Source organism: Dendropsophus ebraccatus, chromosome 4, assembly GCF_027789765.1.
Source record: "Dendropsophus ebraccatus isolate aDenEbr1 chromosome 4, aDenEbr1.pat, whole genome shotgun sequence".
Taxonomy (NCBI): Eukaryota; Metazoa; Chordata; class Amphibia; order Anura; family Hylidae; genus Dendropsophus; species Dendropsophus ebraccatus.
In genome coordinates this window covers 16,949,487-16,973,486 of record NC_091457.1, presented here as the reverse complement: position 1 = coordinate 16,973,486, position 24,000 = coordinate 16,949,487, and the positions used below count along the sequence as shown (strand labels likewise).

General features: G+C 45.8%; 3 protein-coding genes and 1 long non-coding RNA gene across 5 annotated transcripts in view; 1 reads left to right on the top strand and 3 right to left on the bottom strand.

Annotated features, from left to right (window-relative positions):
- Positions 1-6,150, bottom strand: part of LOC138787892 (golgin subfamily B member 1-like) — a 58,589-nt gene extending 52,439 nt beyond the window's left edge. For both annotated transcript variants that reach the window (XM_069965175.1, XM_069965176.1), the window contains exons 1-4: positions 6,031-6,150; positions 1,896-1,955; positions 1,665-1,808; positions 1,284-1,427 (exon numbers count right to left, since the gene is read on the bottom strand). In XM_069965175.1, coding sequence (XP_069821276.1) covers positions 1,284-1,427; positions 1,665-1,808; positions 1,896-1,940 — 333 coding nt within the window. In that variant the 5' untranslated portion in view covers positions 1,941-1,955; positions 6,031-6,150. The remainder of the gene's footprint in view (positions 1-1,283; positions 1,428-1,664; positions 1,809-1,895; positions 1,956-6,030) is intronic.
- The window catches only part of NAT10 (N-acetyltransferase 10), a 364,178-nt gene that overhangs the window by 164,042 nt on the left and 176,136 nt on the right, over positions 1-24,000 (top strand). The window lies entirely within an intron of this gene.
- Positions 10,426-16,210, bottom strand: LOC138789468 (guanylyl cyclase-activating protein 2-like). The gene is made up of 4 exons (XM_069968131.1): positions 16,016-16,210; positions 13,919-14,068; positions 13,189-13,297; positions 10,426-10,553 (listed from the first exon to the last, which is right to left on the bottom strand). Exons 1-4 carry the CDS (start codon positions 16,208-16,210, stop codon positions 10,426-10,428), a joined length of 582 nt encoding a protein of 193 aa, XP_069824232.1.
- On the bottom strand, positions 18,936-20,762 carry LOC138789467 (uncharacterized). Its single transcript, XR_011362723.1, has 3 exons — positions 20,703-20,762; positions 19,102-19,260; positions 18,936-19,018 (listed from the first exon to the last, which is right to left on the bottom strand). It is a non-coding gene; the product is annotated as an uncharacterized lncRNA (long non-coding RNA).

The following is a 24,000-nucleotide window of genomic DNA, read 5'->3' as shown; positions in this document are numbered from 1 at the left end:
ACAGCGGTTAACCAATACTGACACCTATAACTTTTTTTTTCTATGTAACTGTATGAAGACAAGGTTTTTGCAGGGTGGGTGGTAGGAGTGTTTTACACCATTTTGATATTTTTTTATGACCATGTTTTATTCTACTTTTTTTTTAAACAACAAGGTCTACTGGATTGCAGGCAGGGGGTATTCCACTCAGGTGAAATATATGTTGAATCATCCCCCCTCCTATAGACTAACAATTCCTTCCAAACATACCATTACCTTTTCTGTCTCCTTTCCCCAGTTATGAGCTGCTGCTTTCTCACTTTGTCCACCCCTCCCTTCAGAGACGGCTCATGTAAACAAGTCCCTGGCTGCCTGTTTCTTCACTATTTCTGCTCTGTGAGGCCGGAAGGGGTTAATCACAGTAAGGTCACAAGTAACTTGACCTTAGATTAACTTTTCAGCATTAAAAATTGCATCATTATCCGGCCAGGAACACTATTAATGTGATCTGTCTCGGAAGGGACTGGGAGGACAGAGTTAACAGCTCTTATACAGTTTTCTGTGTCTTCAGCACAAAGCAGCAGCCTCAGAATTGGAGGAAGGGGACAGGTAAGGTAATGACATGTATGGAAGGAATTGTTAGGGCCATATTACAAGGCCCAATGTGTATGCAAATGCCGTTCTGCTGGATTACACGGCTCGATAATCCCGTGTCCTTCTAGCTTCTATCCGCCCCCTGCAGTTGCCACAGGCACATATGTATCATCCTCTTACTGGCCAAGACACTGGGAAGCGTGGACAGGTAAGTATAAGTATAATTACAATGGAGCCTGTCTCCTGCAGCAGAATGGAAAAGGCAGTGAGCCAGGGAGTGAAGCACTTAGGTGCACACTTCTGTTGTCTCTATCTAAAGGGGTTATCCGGCGCTACCAAAACATGGCCACTTTCTTCCAGAGACAGCCTCACTCTTGTCTCCAGCTTGGGCGGGATTTTGCTGCTCAGTTCCATTGAAGTGAATGGAGCTTAATGGAAAACCGCACCTGAACTGGAGACAAGAGTCATGTTGTCTCTGAAATAAAGTGGTGGGGGCCTAAACACCAACACCCTAACCAAAAACTTTCACTATTACTACGACCAGGAATACAAAATCTGATCATTTACTGCCTCCGCTTTTCCTCCTTCCACCCAGCACAGGTCACACCCAGAACCTTCAAGCCTCCAAACGCGCACCAGCAAGTGATTACACAAGATCGGCTAAAACGTCAGGCTCGGCGGCCCAGGAAAAGCTGGGCGCAAACATTTACCTTCTTGTCAGGTTTCTTGACCTGAGCGCCAGGAGACGCCGACTGCTTCTTCAGCTCCTCCAGCTGTGACGTCAGCGATGCGATCTTGGCCTTGTTTTGGAGCTTGGCTTTAGAGACCTTGGATTCCGAAGATTCTTTTTCTTCCTGAAAAGTTTCAAGTTCTGGGTCAATGAATAACTCAGGAGACAGACACAGGCTTGAAAAACTCACCACCTCCTCACTCCTCACCACCACCTTCCCTATATCTGTGCCAGCTAGCTCCATCCCCCATAGAGACACATATAGGACCCCCTATAGCTATAGCTTTAGCGGATATGATTCACATACACACTCTCCATAACCTAAACACAGACTGATGGGGAACAACCTGAGCATACAGACCTTAAGCTCTTGATCCTTCTTGCGCAGCTCATTGTCCTTCTCTCTGATCAGATCCTTGAGCTGTACCACCAGCTGCTGAGTCTGCGCCAGCTGTTCCGTCAGGTCTGTCACTGACATGGTGCCCGCGCTCTGGTTTGCAGGCGGCTGTGGACATAGATTAGGACCATATTTCTCCAATACGGACAGTAAAGATTACACAGAATGGGAATAACACACAGGACAGGGACTTACTGCGCCTGACGGCTGGGACTCGTCCCCGGAATACCAGTTCCACATGGTGTCAGATGGGCGCTGTAATGGAAGCAGGGGGGACACGTGGGGTTACAGGTATATAAAGGGCAGGCATTAGTGACAACAACGTCATGTATCAGAGAGTCCAGGAAATATGGACACTGGATTTCTACAAGTCCTTTGTTGTGCCAGTAAGTAAGCTGGTGTCTGACAGCGGCTTGTCTCCTCCTCCTTACAGCAGAGCCCCTCCTACCACAGTAGTCGCAGCAGAGCCCCTCCTACCACAGTAGTCGCAGCAGAGTTCCTCCTACCACAGTAGTCGCAGCAGAGCCCCTCCTACCACAGTAGTCGCAGCAGAAACCCTCGTACCACAGTAGTCGCAGCAGAGCCCCTCCTACCACAGTAGTCGCAGCAGAGCCCCTCCTACCATAGTAGTCACAGCAGAGCCCCTCCTACCATAGTAGTCACAGCAGAGACCCTCCTATCATAGTAGTCGCAGCAGAGCCCCTCCTACCATAGTAGTCACAGCAGAGCCCCTCCTACCATAGTAGTCACAGCAGAGCCCCTCCTATCATAGTAATCGCAGCAGAGCCCCTCCTATCATAGTAGTCACAGCAGAGCCCCTCCTACCATAGTAGTCACAGCAGAGCCCCTCCTACCATAGTAGTCAAAGCAGAGCCCCTCCTATCATAGTAATCGCAGCAGAGCCCCTCCTATCATAGTAGTCACAGCAGAGCCCCTCCTATCATAATAGTTGCAGCAGAGCCCCTCCTATCATAGTAATCGCAGCAGAGCCCCTCCTATCATAGTAGTCACAGCAGAGCCCCTCCTACCATAGTAGTCCCAGCAGAGCCCCTCCTATCATAGTAGTCCCAGCAGAGCCCCTCCTATCATAGTAGTAACAGCAGAGCCCCTCCTATCATAGTAGTCGCAGCAGAGCCCCTCCTATCATAGTAATCGCAGCAGAGCCCCTCCTATCATAGTAGTCGCAGCAGAGCCCCTACTATCATAGTAGTCACAGCAGAGCCCCTCCTATCATAGTAGTCACAGCAGAGCCCCTCCTATCATAGTAGTCACAGCAGAGCCCCTCCTATCATAGTAATCGCAGCAGAGCCCCTCCTATCATAGTAGTCGCAGCAGAGCCCCTCCTACCATAGTAGTCCCAGCAGAGCCCCTCCTATCATAGTAATCACAGCAGAGCCCCTCCTATCATAGTAGTCACAGCAGAGCCCCTCCTATCATGGTAGTCACAGCAGAGCCCCTCCTATCATAGTAGTCACAGCAGAGCCCCTCCTATCATCGTAGTCACAGCAGAGCCCCTCCTATCATAGTAGTCACAGCAGAGCCCCTCCTATCATAGTAATCGCAGCAGAGCCCCTCCTATCATAGTAGTCGCAGCAGAGCCCCTCCTATCATAGTAGTCACAGCAGAGCCCTTCCTATCATAGTAGTCACAGCAGAGCCCCTCCTATCATAGTAATCGCAGCAGAGCCCCTCCTACCATAGTAGTCCCAGAAGAGCCCCTCCTACCATAGTAGTCCCAGCAGAGCCCCTCCTATCCACGGATGAGAAGAAATGCCATTCCATGACCTCAGCTCCCAGACATACACAAGTTGTGACAAGAAAGAGACCGACACCGCGCTCCCCGTCATACAGATAGATCCCTTCATGGTCATTACAGGGGAAGATCAGAGTACACCTTCTTTCAAGGAATGGAATGCATGGATAAAGTCCCTTTAAGAAAGTTACTAGACCAGTTGTATCACTTATCTGCAGGATTTCCGGGATGCTGCTATCTGTAATATACAGTCAGTTCATAGGCCTCATATTTAAAGGGATGCAGTCACTTCATGTTTGATACTTTTGAAGCCTCCCACTGTTGCAAAACTACAACTCCCAGCATGCCCAGACAGCCGAAGGCTGTCTGGGCATGCTGGGAGTTGTTGTTTTGCAGCGGCGCCACACCTGTCCATGCATGGTATTGCAGCTTATCTCCATAAACAAGCTGCAATACCATCTGTAGACAGGTGTGGCGCTGTTTTAAGACATTGGCCATGTTTTTCCGATACTGGTGGGACCACAGTTCACACCTGATATCTAGTTATTTTACCGTAGATGTGTCAGATACTCCTCCGTCATAACAATTCATTGTAAAATATAATTTAAAGGGACCAACGAGCGAGCTGGTGGAGCATTCTCCTCCATCCTGGCCTCATGTAAGTCTAATTGAGGGTCCCCCCACCCCCCACAGTGACAGCTGAATGGAGCCGTGTGGGATGCAGATTATTCTACAGCTGCCCTACCAGCCGGATGGAGCCAGCAACAAAGGGAGGGCGAGCGAGCGGGCGGTGAATCTACAAATAGCTTGTGCTAAATTGATAAGCGCTTTTTACGGCAGATAACGGTCCTCCGTGTATACATATATACTGAGAGTCCAGAATCAAGCATGGCAATATAATGCCGAATTTCTCTATACGGGGGTAATGAGGCATCCAATGCAATGTGACAGGCAGACGTCACATGACCAGTTCACCTTAACAGAGCAATCACGACTAGATCGCATGATGGATTCACCCACCAGTACGGCCATACGACTATTTTACTCATTGTTGTACGGCCATACGACTATTTTACTCGTTGTATGGCCATCTACGAGGTCACGTGACTTTCACCCGCTGCTCTGAAGCCATCAATGAGGTCCTATGACTAGCTCACATGACCGGTCTCTCTCACTGTTCTAGAGACATCAATATGGTCACATGACCTTGTCCCAAACGGCTCCTGTAGCCATTAGTGCTGTCACATGACCAGTTCCCCCACTGTTTGCGAGTCAGCAATGTGATCACATGACCAAATCTCCCACTGTTCTAGAGTCAACAATGTGGTCGCATGACCAGTTTTACCCACCGTTGTACAGTTATCAATGTGGTCACATGACCAGTTCGCCTATGTTCTGCAGCCATCGATGAGGTCACATAACCAGTTCACCCACTGTTCTAGAGTAATCAATGTGGTCACATGGTGGTCAGTTCGCCTACTGTTCTAGAGCAGAGATGGGAACCTTTGGCCCTCCAGCTGTTGCAGAACTACAATTCTCATCATGCCTGGACAGCCAAAGCTTTAGCTGCTCAGGCATAATGGGAATTGTAGTTTTGCAACAGCTGGAGGGCCGAAGGTTCCCCATCCCTTTTCTAGAGTCATCAATGTGGTCACATGACCAGTTCACCCACTGTTCTAGAGTCATCAATGTGGTCAGATGACCAGTTCACCCACTGTTCTAGAGTCATCAATGTGGTCACATGACCAGTTCACCCACTGTTCTAGAGTCATCAATGTGTTCACATGACCAGTTCACCCACTGTTCTAGAGTCATCAATGTGTTCACATGACCAGTTCACCCACTGTTCTAGAGTCATCAATGTGTTCACATGACCAGTTCACCCACTGTTCTAGAGTCATCAATGTGTTCACATGACCAGTTCACCCACTGTTCTAGAGTCATCAATGTGTTCACATGACCAGTTCACCCACTGTTCTAGAGTCATCAATGTGGTCACATGACCAGTTCACCCACTGTTGTAGAGTCATCAATATGGTCACATGACCATTTACGTTGTGCTGTCACATGGCTATATCACATGACAAGTTCCCTGGCTGCTCTAAAGCCATCAATGTGGTCAGTAGATCACATGACCCTGTCATCCGCTACCCTTGGACCCTCAGGGTGGTCACATGACCTGATCACATGACAGCACAGCTCTCCATCTGGCAGGGCTATTGGAGTATATCTCTGCAGTACAGATAGGGCTGTCCGCTCTTATTCATATTGTGCGATTCTGAGAGGCGACTAATAAAAATCTCTTTAAAAAGTTATAATGCTGAGTGGGGAGCACTTATAATGGGTGACATGTAAAAAGTCATAAAGAACTACAAGTCCCAGCCTGCCTCAGAATGACTTTGCTGTCAGGGAATGCTGGGACTTGTAGTCTGACAAGTGTCCTGTACTGGTGGGTGACGTGCTGCCAGAGCTGTGAGGGGGAGGGGAGCAGAGCACATCACACCCCCCATTAGGCCTCCAGCACCTGGATACGAGCTGCACGTTACCGCCGTCTCCAGGCCTAGCCCCGCCCCCTCACCTCGGCCCCGGGCTCCTCACGGTAAGGTCATGTCACGTCAGCCCCGGCTCTCTTCCCCCCGTACACGCTCTTGTTCTCTCCAGGCTGCAGCTAGGCTCCGGCGGCCATCTTGGAATAGGATAAGCTCCAGCACAGCTGAGCGGTGACGTCACACGCATGTGCCCGCCCACTCCTGCTGCTGCCATACCATGTGCTGGCTGCCAGAATCCAAAATGGCGAAGAACAATTACACTGGTTGTCTAGTTGTTATGGTGATGGACGTTCACATAAACAATATGTTTCCTGATAGTCCTAGAATAGAATAAAAAGTGTTCAGAACCTTAGACTGTGGTATGGCAGAGAAATCGTGTTACCATAGCAGTGCTTGCCCACTATATAATCATTTCTTAAAGGGGTTATCCAGAGCTACGAAAACATGGCCACTTTCCCCCCTACTGCTGTCTCCAATTCAGGTTTAGTTTGCAATTAAAGGGGTTATCCAGCGCTACAAAAACATGGCCACTTTCCCCTCGCTCTTGTCTCCAGATTGGGTGGGGTTTCAAACTCAGTTCCATGAAGTAAATGGAGCTTAAAGGGGTTATCCAGCGCTACGAAAACATGGCCACTTTTCCCCTACTGTTGTCTCCAGTTTGGGTGGGGTTTTGAAACTCAGTTCCATTGAAGTAAATGGAGCTTAATTGCAAACTGCACCTGAACTGGAGATAACAGTAGGGGGGAAAGTGGCCATGTTTTTGTAGCGCTGGATAACCCCTTTAAGCTCTATTTACTTCATGGAACTGAGTTTGAAACCCCACCCAATCTGGAGACAAGAGGGGAATGTGGCCATGTTTTTGTAGCGCTGGATAACCCCTTTAACTTCTCTGTTATAATAAAAGCTGAGCTGATTGGTCACGATGTCATAGCAACCAATCGCAGCTCTGCTTTCATTTTACCAGAGCTCATGAGTATTTGATAGCTGAGCTGTGATTGGTCGCTATAGGCAACAAGGCCCATTCTTACTATAGGACGGCCTGATAAATCCAAGATATTCCAACAAAATCAACTTTTCCCCTATTCACAAGATAATAGAAAAGTAGGGCATCTCGGGGATCCAATCTCCGATGTCGCATCGGGCCCCGGCTTCTGTATTATGGATAGAGTGGCGGGTACGGCAGGTGACCCGCGGCTCTATTCATTCCTATGGAGCCGTCAGAAAGAGTCGAGTAAGCAATCTTCCAGCGTACTCGACTCTTTCTGTCGCTCCATTGGAATGAATAGAGCTGTGGGTCACCTGCCGCACCTGTGTTCTATTCATAATACAGAAGCTACGGCCCCGATATGGAGATTGGCGGGGGGTTTAGAGGTCGGACCCCCATGATCTCCTAAAAAAAAGTTGATTTTCTTACAATACCCCCTTTAACTGAGAAAAACCCCTGTGTGACTATGAATGGCGGCACAGTTCTCTCGGTGATCGGGCAGAAGGCTGTGTACATGCTCTGCCCGATCATTAACGGGAACGGTCATGATGGTCTGGTGTTGCTCGATCTCCCTGACAGTGGACTATAGGATTTTTTTTATTGTTATTCTTGACAAGAAAAAAAAGATGACCCAAGTTATAATAAATAATTTATTTTTAAGAATTCTTCATTTCTTTCCTATATTACTATATTATTACTAGAAGTATACTGCTATTACACGAATCCTATCAGATCCCTATCCTTAAAGCAAATGGACCAGTTTGCTTAGTGAATTTTATTTTTTTCACTAACTGGTCGGCACTGGTGCTGAGATCCCGGTGGTGCGGTCTATTTTTCAAAACGCTGTCCGGTAACTGCGATCTGCGCCAGTTTCTTCAAGTGTACCAGCCCGCTCTGTGCAGTAGAAGCAGACCCATTCACCTTCTACAGGCAGCGGGATTCAAATGCAGATTGTTTGGGTTCATGCAAACACTTTTGGTGCGTTTACACAGAGAGATTTATCTGACAGATTTTTGAAGCCAAAGCCAGGAATGGAGTTGAGAAGAGGAGAAATCTGTCTGTATAGGCCGTTCTCTGTATATAGTTTGTTCCTGGCTTTGGCTTCAATAATCTGTCAGATAAATCTGTCTGTGTGAACACACCATAATTTTCCGCAAGTTCATTCATTTCTAGTCCCTGTCCCTAAAGTTATTGATCCAGAAGAAAGCAAAACCCCCTGGAAACATTCAGCCAATTCATGTCACAGGGGGAAGAATTTCTCTGCTTTACTTGATGATCCTTTCTGCATTTCTTCCCTCCCTTCCCTTGTGATCTCTTTCTGTGTTGGTCTTGCATGTCTTTTTCTTGTTGGGTTTTCCTAATGTTATCTGCCATATTTTTTTACATCCTGTACCACATTGAACTTTTCCTAGAATTGTTTTCTTTTAAAACACTAGATGGCGCTATTCTATCACTAATCTTTGCCTCCTTATTTTCAGAGTGTCTATTTGAGAAGTGGAAACAGGTATGTCCCCATTGCAGGAGAAAAGCCAAGAGTAACACACATGAGACCTCCAGAGGAGCCAGTCACGGACACAACAACAAAGATCTGGTATGAGGCTGGTAAAAAATTCAGATGTACGGCCTCCTGCACACATCTATGTCCGTTTGTGGACCGCAAAATTACAGTCAGCAAAATATACGGGCAACCTATGAAGTGTCATCCATAGGCCACCCACAATAAAAGTCTAGGAGCGGTCAGGGCATATGCAAGGGATGTTGAATCAATGATCAAATGCATGGGCCCATAGATTTGAATAGGTCTGTATAGTGTCAACAGTATCAGTATCACGGACAATAATCCTGGAGATATCAAGAATGAGGAACAGACTGGATATAGTAGAGTATGCCAGTGCCTCCACAGTCCCTAAAATTACCTCTTGTATTGATACATTTCTTGTATTCACCATATATTGAGTTTCACCATTCAGAGTTATCTTCTGCACTGTGAGGTAGCGTATTGCAAGTCATCAGCTGATCACTGTCTTTTTGCAGGTTTAAATAAGATAGGCTGCTGGCCTGTCATTGCTGCGTTTAAAAGGAGGTGAGCAGTCAGCGGCTGATGAAAGTATATAGAAAATAATAAAGTTATACTTACCTCTCTAGGCTCTCTAGTGTCCTCCTGCCTGTTTCCTGCTGACCAGAACCACCATTGAAGTTTGTACACCCATATCTGAAGTGGCAGGTGGCTCAGCCAATCACTGGCTGCGGCACTGTCCCGTCTCAGTGATTGGCTGAGCAGCCTGTCACTGCAGATGGTTTTGGCAATGTCAGTGGCAGCTGCAGTCACTGGGGAAAAGGCAAGGGGAGCATGGAGAGGTAAGTATAACTTTATTATTTTCTATATATGGGGGGAAATCAGCAAGGGACCACCGTCACGCAGATCAGCTGTCACATAGCATATCAGCCATGTAATAAGACCCTTTCTCAGCATTTTTCTGTTATGCGACCTCCAGTGATGGGCTTTGCATGAGAACCTGTGATATTTTGCAGATGGATTTCAGAAGACAGAAGACATAAAACACTGGGGTATGTTAGTCACATGAGTTCAATCACATTATAATCACAAGCAAATACTTTATTTGTTATGGGAATGTCTAGCCTATCCCAATCCACAGGGAATAAGGAGAAACAAGTGCATGGAATCTGGAAATGTGTCCAGGTTACTCAATGTAGCTGAGGATAACATTCGTGCTACCGTAGGCCTTATTCACACGTTTCGTTTTACATTGAGTGGCAGCAGTGAGAGGCAACACTACTTCTCTGCTGCCACCAATGTCTGTGTTGGGAACTGCAGGGTTGCAGAAGCCCTGGTCCCAGATCAGTTACAATAATACTGATCCTCCCCTGATGTTTGTATAATATATGTTAGCATTAGAAAAGGCATTGCACTTGGGGAAGCTGTCTGTGTCACTAGTGTTGCAGCCTGTAGCAGAGCGAGCGGTAATTGACAGTTGTGCCCACTCATACTTCTACACTGTGCTGCAGCAGCAGAATTAATGACACAGGCTGCTTTTCCCAAATCTAATGTCTTTTTTATTGGGGACATGCAGCAGCACAAGGTATATGTAACTGTGCCAGGACCAGGGCTTCAGCAGCCCTGCAGTTCTCTACACAGCCATTGGTGGCAGCAGAAGAGCTGTGTCGCCACTAATTTATTTTTATTCATTGGAATATCCCTTTAATACCCAGACCTGCATTTAAAGATAACCGAACCTAGATCTGAGTCCGAGCACTTGTATATCCTGTTTGTCATGCATTGAAATGTATACGGTCAATGTGAACAAGACCCTACTGAGAGAGAGAGAGCGCAGTGCAATGTGTAGGGATATATCTATAAAACAGTACTGGGGAACATATATAGGAACAATAGTGAAATATTGCACATAGGTTGGTCTGTCTAGAATAAGGCGCTCTTCCGTCTCTGCTCCATAACCCAGGTACAGGGGGTAGTGTCCAGCTGTAACATCTTGGATACCCATCTGTCTTTTTTGGCTCCTTCTAAAAACTCATGTAGGGTAAGCTGACCTGGAAGAGAACAGAGGTAAGTGGAAATTATTATATAGAATGCATTGGTAGTATTCCTGCCCCCTATATTTGGGCACCTGATATCCATGGCTGTTCACCATAGACATTCATTTGTATCTGTTGGTGCTGTCAGAAACAGCGCCACTCTTAGGTTGTGTCTGCTGTTGCAACTAAGCCCCATTTAAGTGAATGATCAAAGGCTGCAATACCAGACTTGGCCTACAGACAAGAGTGGAGCTGTTTCTGATCTCATAAATACCCTTTAACATTTTAGTGCCTGATTGAATTCCTTTCTTAAAATCCAACTTTTTTTTCTTATTTTCTTTTTTCTATAGTAAAAATATCACTGTCATTACAAGTTTGCTATGAATGAATTTTCAAAACTATTTAGCTTTACAAGTTCTGCAAGTATACTGATATTAGCTGAGATTTGAATACCAATTTAAAGGGGAACTCAGCCCTTCTACATCTGAAAAATCTGTATGAACCTTTTGGCTTGTACAGTACTTTACACATTTAGTAAGGTCCAACTTAAAGGGGTACTCTGGCTAAATGTTTTTCTTGTAAATCAGCTGGTGTCAGAAAGTTATATAGATTTGTAATTTACTTCTGTAAAAAAAATCTCCAATCTTCTAGTACTTATCAGCTGGTGTATGTACTGCAGGAAGTGATGTTTTATTTCCAGTCTGACACAGTGCTCTCTGCTAACACCTCTGTCCATGTCAGGAACTGTCCAGAGCAGCAGAAAATCCCCATAGAAAACCTCTCATGCTCTGGACAGTTCCTGACATGGACAGAGGTGGCAGCAGAGAGCACTGTGTCAGACTGGAAAGAACACACCTTTTCCTGCAGGGCATACAGCAGCTGATAAGTACTGGAAGACTGGAGATTTTTAAATCTTACAATTTTTAAATTACAAGTCTATACACCTTCCTGACAAAAGTTGATTTGCAGGTTTATTTTTTTATTGCCAAAGTTCCCCTTTCAGGACAATAGCAGATCAATGTGAACTTTAGTCCAGGAATGATATTACCCATTTTATCAGCTGCAACGACTGCGGACGTTCTCAGGTTCCCTTATGCTAAGTTTACACGAGGCGATTATTGGCCCGATCATACAATTAACGATTTCGAAGTAATGATTTTTTTTTTATAACGATCAGCGTTTAGACGGTACGATATATCGTATGGAAAAATCGTTTTGCGATCGTTTTGCGATCGCGCCCGCAGCCCAGCCCGCCCCCCCGCTCAACCGCAGCCCCCTGCGTCGCCCCGATCGCCACCCCTGCCGCTCCGATCGCCCCCCGGCCACGGCTCTGATCGCCCCCCGGCCACCGCTCTGATCGCCCCCCCGCCGCTCTGATCGCCCCCCCCCCCCCGCTGCCGCTCCGATCGCCCCCACCGCCGCGGCCAAGAGCATACGTTACCTGCTCCGCGCAGCAGGTCTTCCGACATCCCCGGCTTCCATCTTCAGCGCATTGATTGGCTGAAGAGATGAGCGGAGAATTTCAAACGGCTCCTCTTCAGCCAATCAGTGCTCCTCTTCAGCACTGAGTGGCTGAAGAGGAGCCGTTTGAAATTCCCGGCTCCCCTCTCCAGCCAATCAGTGCAAGGCAGCACTGATTGGCTGAAGAGGGGAGCCGGGAATTTCAAACGGCTCCCGGCGGCGGCGAGGGGGGCGATCGGAGCGGCGGCCGGGGGTGGCGATCGGAGCGGCGGCCGGGGGTGGCAATTGGAGCGGCGGGGGTGGCGATCGGGGCGGCGCAGGGGGCTGCGGTTGAGCGGGGGGGCGGGTTGCGGGCGGCCCGGGCTGCTGGCACACGATAGCAAAACGATTTTTCCGTACGATATATCGTACCGTCTAAATGCTGATCGTTATTAAAAAAAAAATCGTTACTTCGAAATCGTTAATCGTAAGACGGGCCAATAATCGCCTTGTGTAAACTTAGCATTAGATTAATTCATTTAGTTACTTATTAATTATGGATCTGTGGTCCTGCAGTAAGGGTCCATTTACACAGAAAGATTACCTGACAGATTATCTGCCAAAGATTTGAAGCCAGAAGCCAAAGACAGAGATCAGGTCGTAAAGGAAATCCTGAGATTTCTCCTCTTTTCAAATCCATTCCTGGCTTTGGCTTCAAATCTTTGGTAGATAATCTGTCAGATAATCTTTCTGTGTAAATGGACCCTAAGGGGGATAATCGTTCACATAATCGTTAACGCTAAACGATCTCAAACGACCGCTATTGCAAAAGACCTGAAATCATTCACCCATTTACATGGAACGATAATCGTTACTTATGGTTCTTACGGTCGTGTTGCCGTTGCTATTGCGTTCGTCACTCCTGCAAACGACCAAACTACGTCTTATTCAATGTGAACGATTTGCGAACGAGCAACGATAAAAATAGGTCCAGGTCTTATTAAACGACCATCGGTCGTTAATCGTTAACTGCTATTCAACCGAACGATTATCGCTTAGATTCGAATGACTTAACGATAATCTGATCGATAATCGTCCCGTGGAATAGGGCCCTAAGTCAGTAAGGTAACCTTTGGTTGTAAGCAATTACAGGTGTATGGCGTCTAGGCCTCCCAGACAGTGATGTATAGTGCCGCAGTAGTATACTAACCATCTCCATTCTCATCCACCAGCTGGAAGATCCTGTCGCACACTTCCTCCGGGCTCAGCAGTTGTCCGTCTGTTTCCCTTTTCCAGTCCTTCTTAATACTATAAACAGACTACAAATACATTACACAAGTAGGTCTTCTACATTGGTATGCATAACTTAAAGGGGAACTCTCAAGTCCTCTAGTACTTATCAGCTGCAGGAAGTAGTGTATTCTTTCCAGTCTGACACAGTGCTCTCTGCTGCCCCCTCTGTCCATGTCAGGAACTGTCCAGAGCTGGATAGGTTTTCTATGCGGATTTGCTGCTGCTCTGGACAGTTCCTGACATGGACAGAGGTGGCAGCAGAGAGCGCTGTGTCAGACTGGAAAGAATACACCACTTCCTTCAGGACATACAGCAGCTGATAAGTACTGGGAGGCTGGAGATTTTTAAATAGAAGTAAATTACAAATCTGTGTAACTTTCTGAAACCAGTTGATTTGACAAAAATAAATTAAGCTGTCCATATGTTTCGCTACAGTGGGTACCACTGTTTTTGGAGATTAGTGGGGGGTCAGCAGGCTTATATGGCATGACCATGGATAATCCATATCACAAAAAAATCCCCTTTAATTATTCTCAGCTATTGTTACTGGACAGATAATAATAATAATAATAATAATAATAATAATAATAATAATAATAATAATGCACTATATCAGCCGAATCTGAGGTTGATATTTTTAGCCTTACCTGTATAATCTCCCTCAGCTCCCGCTTATCCACGCCGCCATTGCCGTCCTTGTCGTAGATCTTAAAAGACCACTTCAATTTATGCTCCAGTTTTCCTCGAAGAGCGAGATTTAGAGCAGCTACATATTCCAGAAAGTCTATTGTGTTGTCCTGTTAATCGAGAGGTTATAAAGTAGTCCATCCCTAGCAGTATATATTACAGTGTGTACAGTGTAGTGCGGCTTAGGCCGGGTTCACACTATGTAAAATACACGGCCGTAACTCATAAAACCGGCTGTAATTGCACAAACAACGGCCGTTATTTGAGAAATAACAGCCGTTTTTTGCACAATTGCGGCCGGTTTTATGAATTACGGTCGTGTTTTTTTTACTTAGTGTGAACTCGGCCTTATAGTTTCCCAATAACAGAATTTGTCACTACTAAATAAGCATCTAATCAATTAACATCGGAAGTATTTAACCCCTTCAAGACCGAGCCCTTTGATGCACAAAAGTCCGGGTCAAATTAATGCAATGTTCCTCCATAGCGCTTTTTATTTTTCCACCTACAGGGCTGATTGCGGTGTCATTTTTTGCGCCATGATCTCTAGTTTTTAGTAATATCATATTGGTGTAACAGAAAAATTTTGATTGATTTTTATTAATTTTTTGTGCTATTTAATTTTAAAAAATCAGCAATCCTGATTTTTTTTTTTTTTTTGTTTACACAGTTCACGGTGCAAGAACAATAATCTTAATAGATCGGACAATTCCGCACGCTACGATATATAATATGTTTATTCTATTTTTTAAAACTTTTTTGTTTTTATAATGGGAAAGGGGGTATATTAAAATATTATTGGGGGCGGGGTTATAAGGTTTTTTAAAATACTTTTTAGTACACTTTTTTTACACGTTTTTTCACAGTAAAACATGCAATCATAAGATTGCATGTACTGATCTATGCCGTGCCATAGCATAGCATAGATCAATGTTATCGGTGACCTATGCATAGAGCCTGCCTGAGAGCAGACTCTATGCATGGATGGCCGATCCGACAGGACGGAGGTAAGAGGCTTACCCCCGCCCGTCGGTACATGCATGGCTGCGGGGGTCCCGATCACTCAGTGACAGATGCTTGTTCTGTCACAGAGTACCTTAAATGCCACAATCGCTATAGATTGCAGCGTTTAAGGGGTTAGTGAGATGCATTACCTCCGGCCCAGGACACACTGATGTGTGCGGGACCTCTCTCACTGCAGCGGTCCCACACACATTGAACCCCTTCAGTGTAAGGAACGTGCAGATACGTTTCTACTGCACTTGGTTTGTGCAGTAGGAACGTATATCTAAATATTGCTGACGTGAAGGGGTTAAAGGCAACCTGTCACCATCTAATCTATCAGCATCATGTTATAGATTCAGAAACGCTGAGTAGATTGATATATATCTTTGTGGGAAAAGATTCAATATAACATGTAATTTATTGATGGCAATTCCTGCTCATTCTGGGTTAAAAAGTTCAGTGGGCGGTGTCACTCTGGTAGGACCACCCACTGGACTCCTAAAAATGGAAAAAAAAAATTGAAATTTCAATCAGTTATAATGAATCTTTTCCCACAAAGGTATACATCAATCTGCTCAGCTCTACCCGCTCTATAACATGATGACGATAGATTAGACAGCATTCTCCTGGCGATGGGTTCCCTTTAAGTATTTCTTAAATTACTTTATTAACTAAATGGACCCCATCAGGGTTGGTGCAGTAGTCCCAGTAAATTCACAGATATAAGTTGCAAGGAAACCTGACCAAAAACAATGGGAGAAGGTGATCAGCTGATCATTTTTCTTCCATCTTTCTAGTGGTCAGGGGTCTCAGCAAATAGACGTCCACCAGTTATAATTTTGACTTGTAACTAAGGCAAAGATATAAAAATACATGGAGGCTTAATCAATACCCACAAAGCTATCCATCATCAGGAGCAAAGATCCAGTTTGCCAACCTAGCTTTATATGTAACTACTCCGACCCAAGCATAGTTATTGGGGGCCGCCCTGGCGCCAACCATCCTCCCCATCTATGACCCTGCCCCCTAGGTGAAAATAACCGTTCACTTACCCCATTTCTATCAAAGGACGTGAACATACGATCCACGAACTGTGACGCTTCGTTGTTCTCCGTAACTCCAAAAAATCTTTTGAACTCGTGCAAATACAGAGTCCCACTAGGACACTCCGTCACAAACTTCTTATACATTTCTTGCAAGTCGGCTATATCAATTTCCTCCCTGGCGGCGCTTTGGTTTTGTCCCATTATTTGAATTTCCTATATGTCATTTTCCGAGTTCATCAACCGTTCCTGACAGCCATGATCTCCGACGGGTTTCTCATCTGCAGAAAAACTCATCGGCTCCCCTGTACATTACAATTATATCGAGTGAATCAAACTGAGAAAATCCTGTGTAATGTGCACATTGGCTGCTTCATTCCATTACCTGGCAGTAATCCCTTCATCTACCTCTGTGATCCCAGGACCGAAAAAGCAACGGACCTTGAGTAAGTATGTTTTTTATCTCAAGGAGATTAGAGATACTTTATTATTACCTGACTAATCTCAAAGAAAGGGCTTGAAAGGCATTTATAAAAATTACATCTGTCAGGAAAGGGGGGGGGGGGGTCACATGAAGGAAGGGGGGGGGGGGTCACATGAAGGTCCTGAACTCCGAAATATCATGCATCACTGGAGACTAAGGGGTGTAAGAACTCTGCAGCCCTGACAACCCACACTCTCCAGCATTGCAGCCCTGACAACCCGCACTCTCCAGCACTGCAATCCTGACACCCCACAGTCTCCAGCATTGCAGACCTGACACCCCACACTCTCCAGCATTGCAGTCCTGACAACCCGCACTCTCCAGCACTGCAATCCTGACACCCCACAGTCTCCAGCATTGCAGCCCTGACATTCCACACTCTCCAGCTCTGCTGTTCTAACACCCCAAAGTCTTCAGCACTGCAGTGCTGACACCCCACAGTCTCCACTACTGCAGACCTGACATTCCACACTCTCCAGCACTGCAGTCCTGACACCCCACAGTCTTCAGCTCTGCTGTTCTAACACCCCACAGTCTCCAGCACTGCAGTCCTGACATCCCAGTCTCCAGCATTGCAATCCTGACACACTACAGTCTCCAGCACTACAGCCCTGACACCCCACAGTTTTCAGCACTGCAGCCCTGACACCCCACACTCTCCAGCACTGCAGTCCCGACACCCCACACTCTCCAGCACTGCAGTCCTGACACCCCACAGTCTCCAGCCTTGCAGTCCTGACATCCCGCCTCCCCCCCTAGAGCTGCAGTCCTGATACCAGACACTCTACAGCACTGCAGTCCTGACATCCCCCCCCCCTAGAACTGCAGTCCTGATACCCCACACTCTACAGCTCTGCAGCCCTGACACCCCACAGTCTCCAGCACTGCAATCCTTATGTGGTGTCCCACTATTAAGTGCCTTGGGCACCTGTTGCAAAGTTCTCACTTAAAGTTACTGTACCACCAGGCCCAGGCTGAAGCACTGGAGGCGTGCCGACCCACCCTTAGTTGGAGGAAACCCTAGCCCCTCTATGATAGGGTTCCATTGATTCTAATGAAGTCACGTCATGGAGGGCTGGGGTTTCTTCTCACTGGGGGTGGGTCAGCCCGCCTCTTCTCCTCTATTCTTAACTTTTCAAGCACCGCTACAACTACCTCTCTTCTCCTCTACTTCTTCAAGCACCTCCTTAAGCACTAAAGTCTATGTGAAGATTTATCTATTCTGCCAAAGTGTATTGTACTACTGAAAGACTGTACAGTAAAGCTGTTCTATTTTTACATCACTGGGACTCAGTCATACTTTACCTGCACCAGCACCCATACACACAGAAGCCGCACACCCTGGGTTATTTTTTCCCTTTCTGTGGGTGGCGGTACTCATAGTCTGGGTGGGTCAGTTGCCACTCAGAACTACCGTGACAAGAGCCCAAATGACCCATACCAACCCGGCAGGTCACCGACCATTGGGGACTACAGCCAGCCACAACACAAAGCGGGTGCCACCATCACACTTGTGTGCTGGACTAGCACTGGGGTCACGACCAACATATATATATATATATATATATATGTTTATATACATATTCACCACACTGACACCCCACATTGTCCAGCACTGCAGTCTCTATAGCTCAGGTTCCCCTCTTCTATACATGTACTGTATATGGTAAATAGCTTTGTGCATAAATGAGTGGGTTGGTTCTTGAGATATTGCCCTGAACCTCAATTCATCTCAGCCTTGTGGCACCAATTTGCCTATACTAACCAATTTGCTAAATTCCCTTTAAATGAAATTATGTGATCATTCTTTTTACAACACTTTTGAATATCATCAAGAGCTCTAGGTAGAGAATTTACACCCCCTAAGTTTACCAGTTTATAAATTTTTTTTTCTGATGTTATACAGATTTGTAATTTATTTTTCTTAAAAAATCTCATGTCTTCCAGTACTTATCAGCTGCTGTATGTCCTGCAGGAAGTGACGTGTTTGTTCCAGTCTGACACAGTGCTCTCTGCTGCCACCTCTGTCCATGTCAGGAACTGTCCAGAGCAGCAGCAAATCTCCATAGAAAGCAAAAAAAAAGTATAATTTTATTTTTCCTTTCCTTAGACTACGGTACAGAGTCACCCAGAAGCCATTTTGTTCCATAAACAAGAGATCAAGAAAGTATTCATGGGGTCAAGGTTGGCATTGGAAGTCCCTAAAATGCGGTAGGATAGCCACTGACACTTTATATTTGATGGAGTTTCCCTTTAAGCAGGAATTATTGGTCATTTTATTAGGTTTTACTGCTTCTGGCTGTGACAGTACTGTAGGTGCTCTGGGGATGTAGATCTGGCAGTGTGGAGGGAGCTTGGTGCCCAGTACTTGGCACTGACTCTCTCAGTCTGTTTGTATGTCCATACGCTAAGAGGTGCGGATTCTCTGTAGAATAATACGTTCTTCCCAGGATGTAAGTTAGTGAACCCAGCGGTCGAGGATTCCTCTGGGTGGAGTTCCTTGGTAATTCCGGAAGCCTGATGGGAAACTTTGAAGACAAATAATAACTAAGTGATAGATTTCCTGCGGTATAATATCTACCGTATAATACTATAACCTATAATAACAAACCTTTTCAGAATTCAGAGAGGTCCGGACATTCACAAGAACCATTGGACCGCTCCTCAGCTTCCTGTTTGACGCCATGTGTTTTCCCGTGGAAGAATGGAAGGAAGTCTTTAAAACTCGAGTTGGCTCAAAGTAGACATTGGTGGCCCGAGCCTGCCAGACCTGTACATGCATGAGGTTATAAAGCACTGGGTATACTTATAGGTGCACTCCGGATATATATATATATATATATATATATATATAAAAACATTTATTTATTTATTTATTTATTTTATTTTTTAAATCAAGGGGTGTTTGAAAGTTATACAGATTTGTGATTTACTTTTATTTAAAAATCTGAAGTCTTCCGGCTGCTGGATGTCCTGCAGGAAGTGGTGTATTCTTTCCAGTCTGACACAGTGCTCTCTGCTGCCACCTCTGTCCATGTCAGGAACTGTCCAGAGCAGCAGCAAATCCCCATAGAAAACCTCTTCTGCTCTGGACAGTTCCTGACATGGACAGAGGTGGCAGCAGAGAGCACTGCTGGGATGGGCCAGACATGTTCCACTTTTGTAGTATTAGCTCAGTCACTTTGGATGAGTAATCTTTTTCACCTTCTTGACACTATCTCAGACAGTGATAAGCTTAGCCCATTCCTCTGATTAGTCTACAAATCAGGAGAACAGACTGAAGCCGCTATGTATCCATAAGAGCCTCGAAGCTTATGGGAAAGATATGTTTGGAATTTTTCCATGATTAATCTACATATTAATTAACGGGAAATAATGTCTTGTTCAATGTCTTACAATGTAGAATACTCCTATCCTCTATTCTGTATACTGTACATGTACAATATACACTGTATATTCTATGGGTACTAACGGTATGGGACTAGTCGACCATCTAATGCAGGGATGGGGAACCTTCGGCCCTCCAGCTGTTGCAAAACTACAACTCCCATCATGCCTGGACAGCCGATTGTAGTTTTGCAACAGCTGGAGGGCCGAAGGTTCCCCATCCCTGATCTAATTCCTCCTGATGTTCTCCTTGATAGTAGATGTCAAAGAAGAGAGGGATCCGACATGTTGGATTTCAACTGTCTCATCCTTCCAAAGACTCCATTCTTACCATTCAAAGCACATGCACGCTTGGTTGAGCCGAGTGTGCATGTGTATGGGGGCTTAGAACAACTCTCTTAGGCATATAGAGGTATAGAGGGAAATTTGGACCTGCTCCGTGCCAAAAGCCTCTGCGTATTAAGCTCTCTCTTGGCTGATGAGTGTTTGCAAAGTTATAAAATCATGTTTTACTTCTAAGCTAAAGAGTCCTTGGTTGTACTAAGCTACAGCCTGGTTAATTTACAGGGCTCAGTGCTAGAAACCAAACAGAAAGGGTGGTGGGGGAAGGAGGTGTGCATGCTGCAGCTCAGCCCAGCCTCTATGACTCCTGAGCTTAGAAGGAAAACATGATTTTATAACTTTGCAAATAGTCATCAGCTAAGAGACCAGTGTTTTAAACAGCACATAACAGGTAGGGGCTTTGTTAGGGATTGTGTGTTGGGGGCCTGGAGCTTTGTGTTATGTCTTTGCTTTTGCATGTATAAGATTGAGATTATTACTCACAGACAGCGGGTAGACTGGTGCCATATTGCTTTGTGACTGACTTGTACTGTTGGCCGGGCCAGCCTCATGCACCCTGGGTAAGGTTTTACTGCAATACAAGGGAAAAAATTTAATAATGATTATATTTCACAATGTACAGCCGCAGCCTTACCCCATTGACTTATATGTTAACTGTGCAGGACTTAAAGGGGTACTCCAGCAAAAAAAATTTTCTTTTAAATCCAAAGGTTTAAGAAAGTTATATAGATTTGTACTTTACTTCTATTTAAACATCTCAAGTCTTTCCATACTTATCAGCTACTGTATGTCCTGCAGGAAATGTATTGTTTCCAGTCTCTCACAGTGCTCTCTGCTGCCACTTCTGTCCATGTCAGGAACTATCTAGATCAGTAGAAAATCTCCATAGGAAACCTTTCCTGCTCTGGACATTTCCTGACATAGACAGAGGTGGCAGCAGAGAGCACTGTGTCAGACTGGAAAGAGTACACCACTTCCTACAGGGCATATAGCAGCTGATAAGTACTGGAAGACTTAAGATTTTTAAATATAAGTAAATTACAGATCTTAATAAATTTCTGAAACCAGTTGATTTAAAAGAATACGATTTTCACTGGAGTACCCCTTTAACAAGTCAATGTCTAATGGAGCAGTGATGAAATCCTTGCTTATACTGTGTGTAATCTTAGAAAATGACTACCTTCTAGAACAAGCCATGAATAATACCCAAGCTTATCAAATGATTAAGATTTTTATTACTCAATACAGTTTACATGGGTTGTACTGCAAGTTTAGGCAGCTCAATGCCTGGAGGCTGGTAAAGCCAGAAAACATGTCTGATAGCAAGTAAGAACTGACTGGACTGTTTTACTGACAGCTAGTAATCCTCTGTAGATGGACCAGGTGGAGATTTACTGACAGATTATGTTAGCATGAAATAAAGGCAACTGTATTCAATAGAAGCCCATTGAGGTACAGTGTACACACTTCACCTATAGCATAGGTGTCAAACCTGCGGCCCTCCAGCTGTTGCAAAACTACAAATCCCACCATGCCTGGACAGTCAAAGCTGATCGTTCTTGGTCAGGGTGCAGAGACCCCCACTAATCACTAGAAGGAGCCAGGAGAAGAGCTCAATTTGGAGCTTCTCTCTCCACCTCACTCCCTGTTCAGGAGATGGCTTATAAGGAAAGTCTATGGAGCCTGTCTTATGCATTGAGGAGGGAAGCGTTTAGCTGAGTGTTTCTTCCTGTCACTTCACCCAAACTCTAAACTTTTTGATCTCTCTAGGAAATGTCAAAAAGTTGTTTTATTTTTGTTTGTTTTTTAGTGACGGTAGTAGATATATCCATAGATGTTGCACAGGTCTTGTGATATGTCTGTTGTCACAGGAAATAGCCTACAAGCCTACAAGCCCAGCCTCGGGCTGGGACAGGGACTACATGACTACAGGTTAATGCAGTACATAGGAACAAATTGCCCTAGATACCAGGGGAGTCGTCTGTGCCCTGCAGGGCCTCTGTCATGAAATAAGTGTATGTAAGGGGGCATTAAAGTGTTACTAACATAAAAAAAACCTTTGATGTTATAAACAGGGCCGTTTTAATACATTGTTGGGCCCAGTGCACAGCTCTCAAGAGTGCCCCCCCCCCCAACCCAGCGTTATAATAATCGGAGCTCCACACACAGTATAATGTATTAAGAGCCCCAATACATACGGTAGTTACCTTATAACCTTGTAAAGATATCACCAATGATACCACTACATAATACCGCCCCACCATGACCACTATCACTACAGACCCATAACAGAGTGCAGTTACATCCATTTACTCACAGGGGGCGTCTTCTCTGATCAGAGTCTTTCACCTTTTCTTTCACTCCATCTAGCTTGGGCCCCGGCTGTGAATCTTCTCTTCAGAGTCTGCCAGAGAAAAATTTTAGGCTCCAACACATACAATAGTTAGGTCTCTTGTACCCCTATACAGTAGTTACCCCTATATGTACCCCTATATAGTTTTTACACCCTTCTGTGCCCCTATACAGTAGTTACATCCCTCTGTGCTCCAACCTAATAATTAGGTATGCTCTGTGCCCCAATATAGTAGTAAGGTACCTATATAATTTAGGCACCTCTGTGCAGCCCCAATGTTAGTATAGACCCCCTGTGTGCTGCCCCCAGTAGTATAGAAAGCTGTGTGCTGCCCCCAGTAGTATATAGACACCTATGTGCTGCCCCCAGTACTATAGACCACTAGGTGCTGCCCCCAGTAGTATATAGACCCCATTGCGCTGCCCCAGTAGTATATAGACCCCCTGTGTGCTGCCCCCAGTAGTATATAGACACCTGTGTGCTGCCCCCAGTACTATAGATCACTAGGTTCTGCCCCCAGTAGTATATAGACCCCACTGTGCTGCCCCCAGTAGTATATAGACCCCCCTGTGCACTGCCCCCAGTAGTATATAGACCAGTAGGTGCTGCCCCCAGTAGTATATAGCCCCCTCTGTGCTCCCCCAGTTATATATACACCCCCCCTGTGCATCCTCCAGTAGTATATATACCCCCCTGTGCACCCTCCAGTAGTATATATATCCCCTGTGCTCCCCCAAGTAGTATATAGTCCCCCTGTGCACCCCCCAGTAGTATATATATACATAGAATAGCACCCCTGCATCCCCCCCATATAGAATAGCCCCCCTGTACATCCCCCCCATTACAGAATAGCCCCCTGTACATCCCCCCATACAGAATAGCCCCCTGTACATCCCTCCCATACAGAATAGCCCCCTGTACATCCCCCTCCATATAGAATAGTCCCCCCTGTACATCTTCCCATATAGAATAGCCCCCCCCTGTGCATCCTCCCATATAGAATAGCCCCCCATGCATCCCCCATATAGAATAGCCCCCTGTGCATCCCCCCAATATAGAGTAGCCTCCCATGCATCCCACCATATAGAATTGTTACCCCTGTGCATCCCCATATAGAACCCCAGACAGCTATCCCAACCGTGCCTCCCCCCACCCCGAGTCTGTGGCCACTTGTGAAGGGGTTAAAAAAAAACAACACACATTCTCACCTGTCATCTCGCTCCCAGCAGCTTCTTCCTCAGGCCGGATCTTCAGTCTGCAGCTTCTCCTCCCTGCTGCAGCGCGGCGGCAGTGGCCTTTCTCCTCTCTCTCCTCCCAGGTCCTCAGCGGCGCGCCAGGGAAGTGACGTCACCACTGGGGGCCTAGCAGAGGTGCCTGCAGACGTGTCGGCACGTGGCACATCTGCGGCTGGGGGGGCCCTGCAGGGGG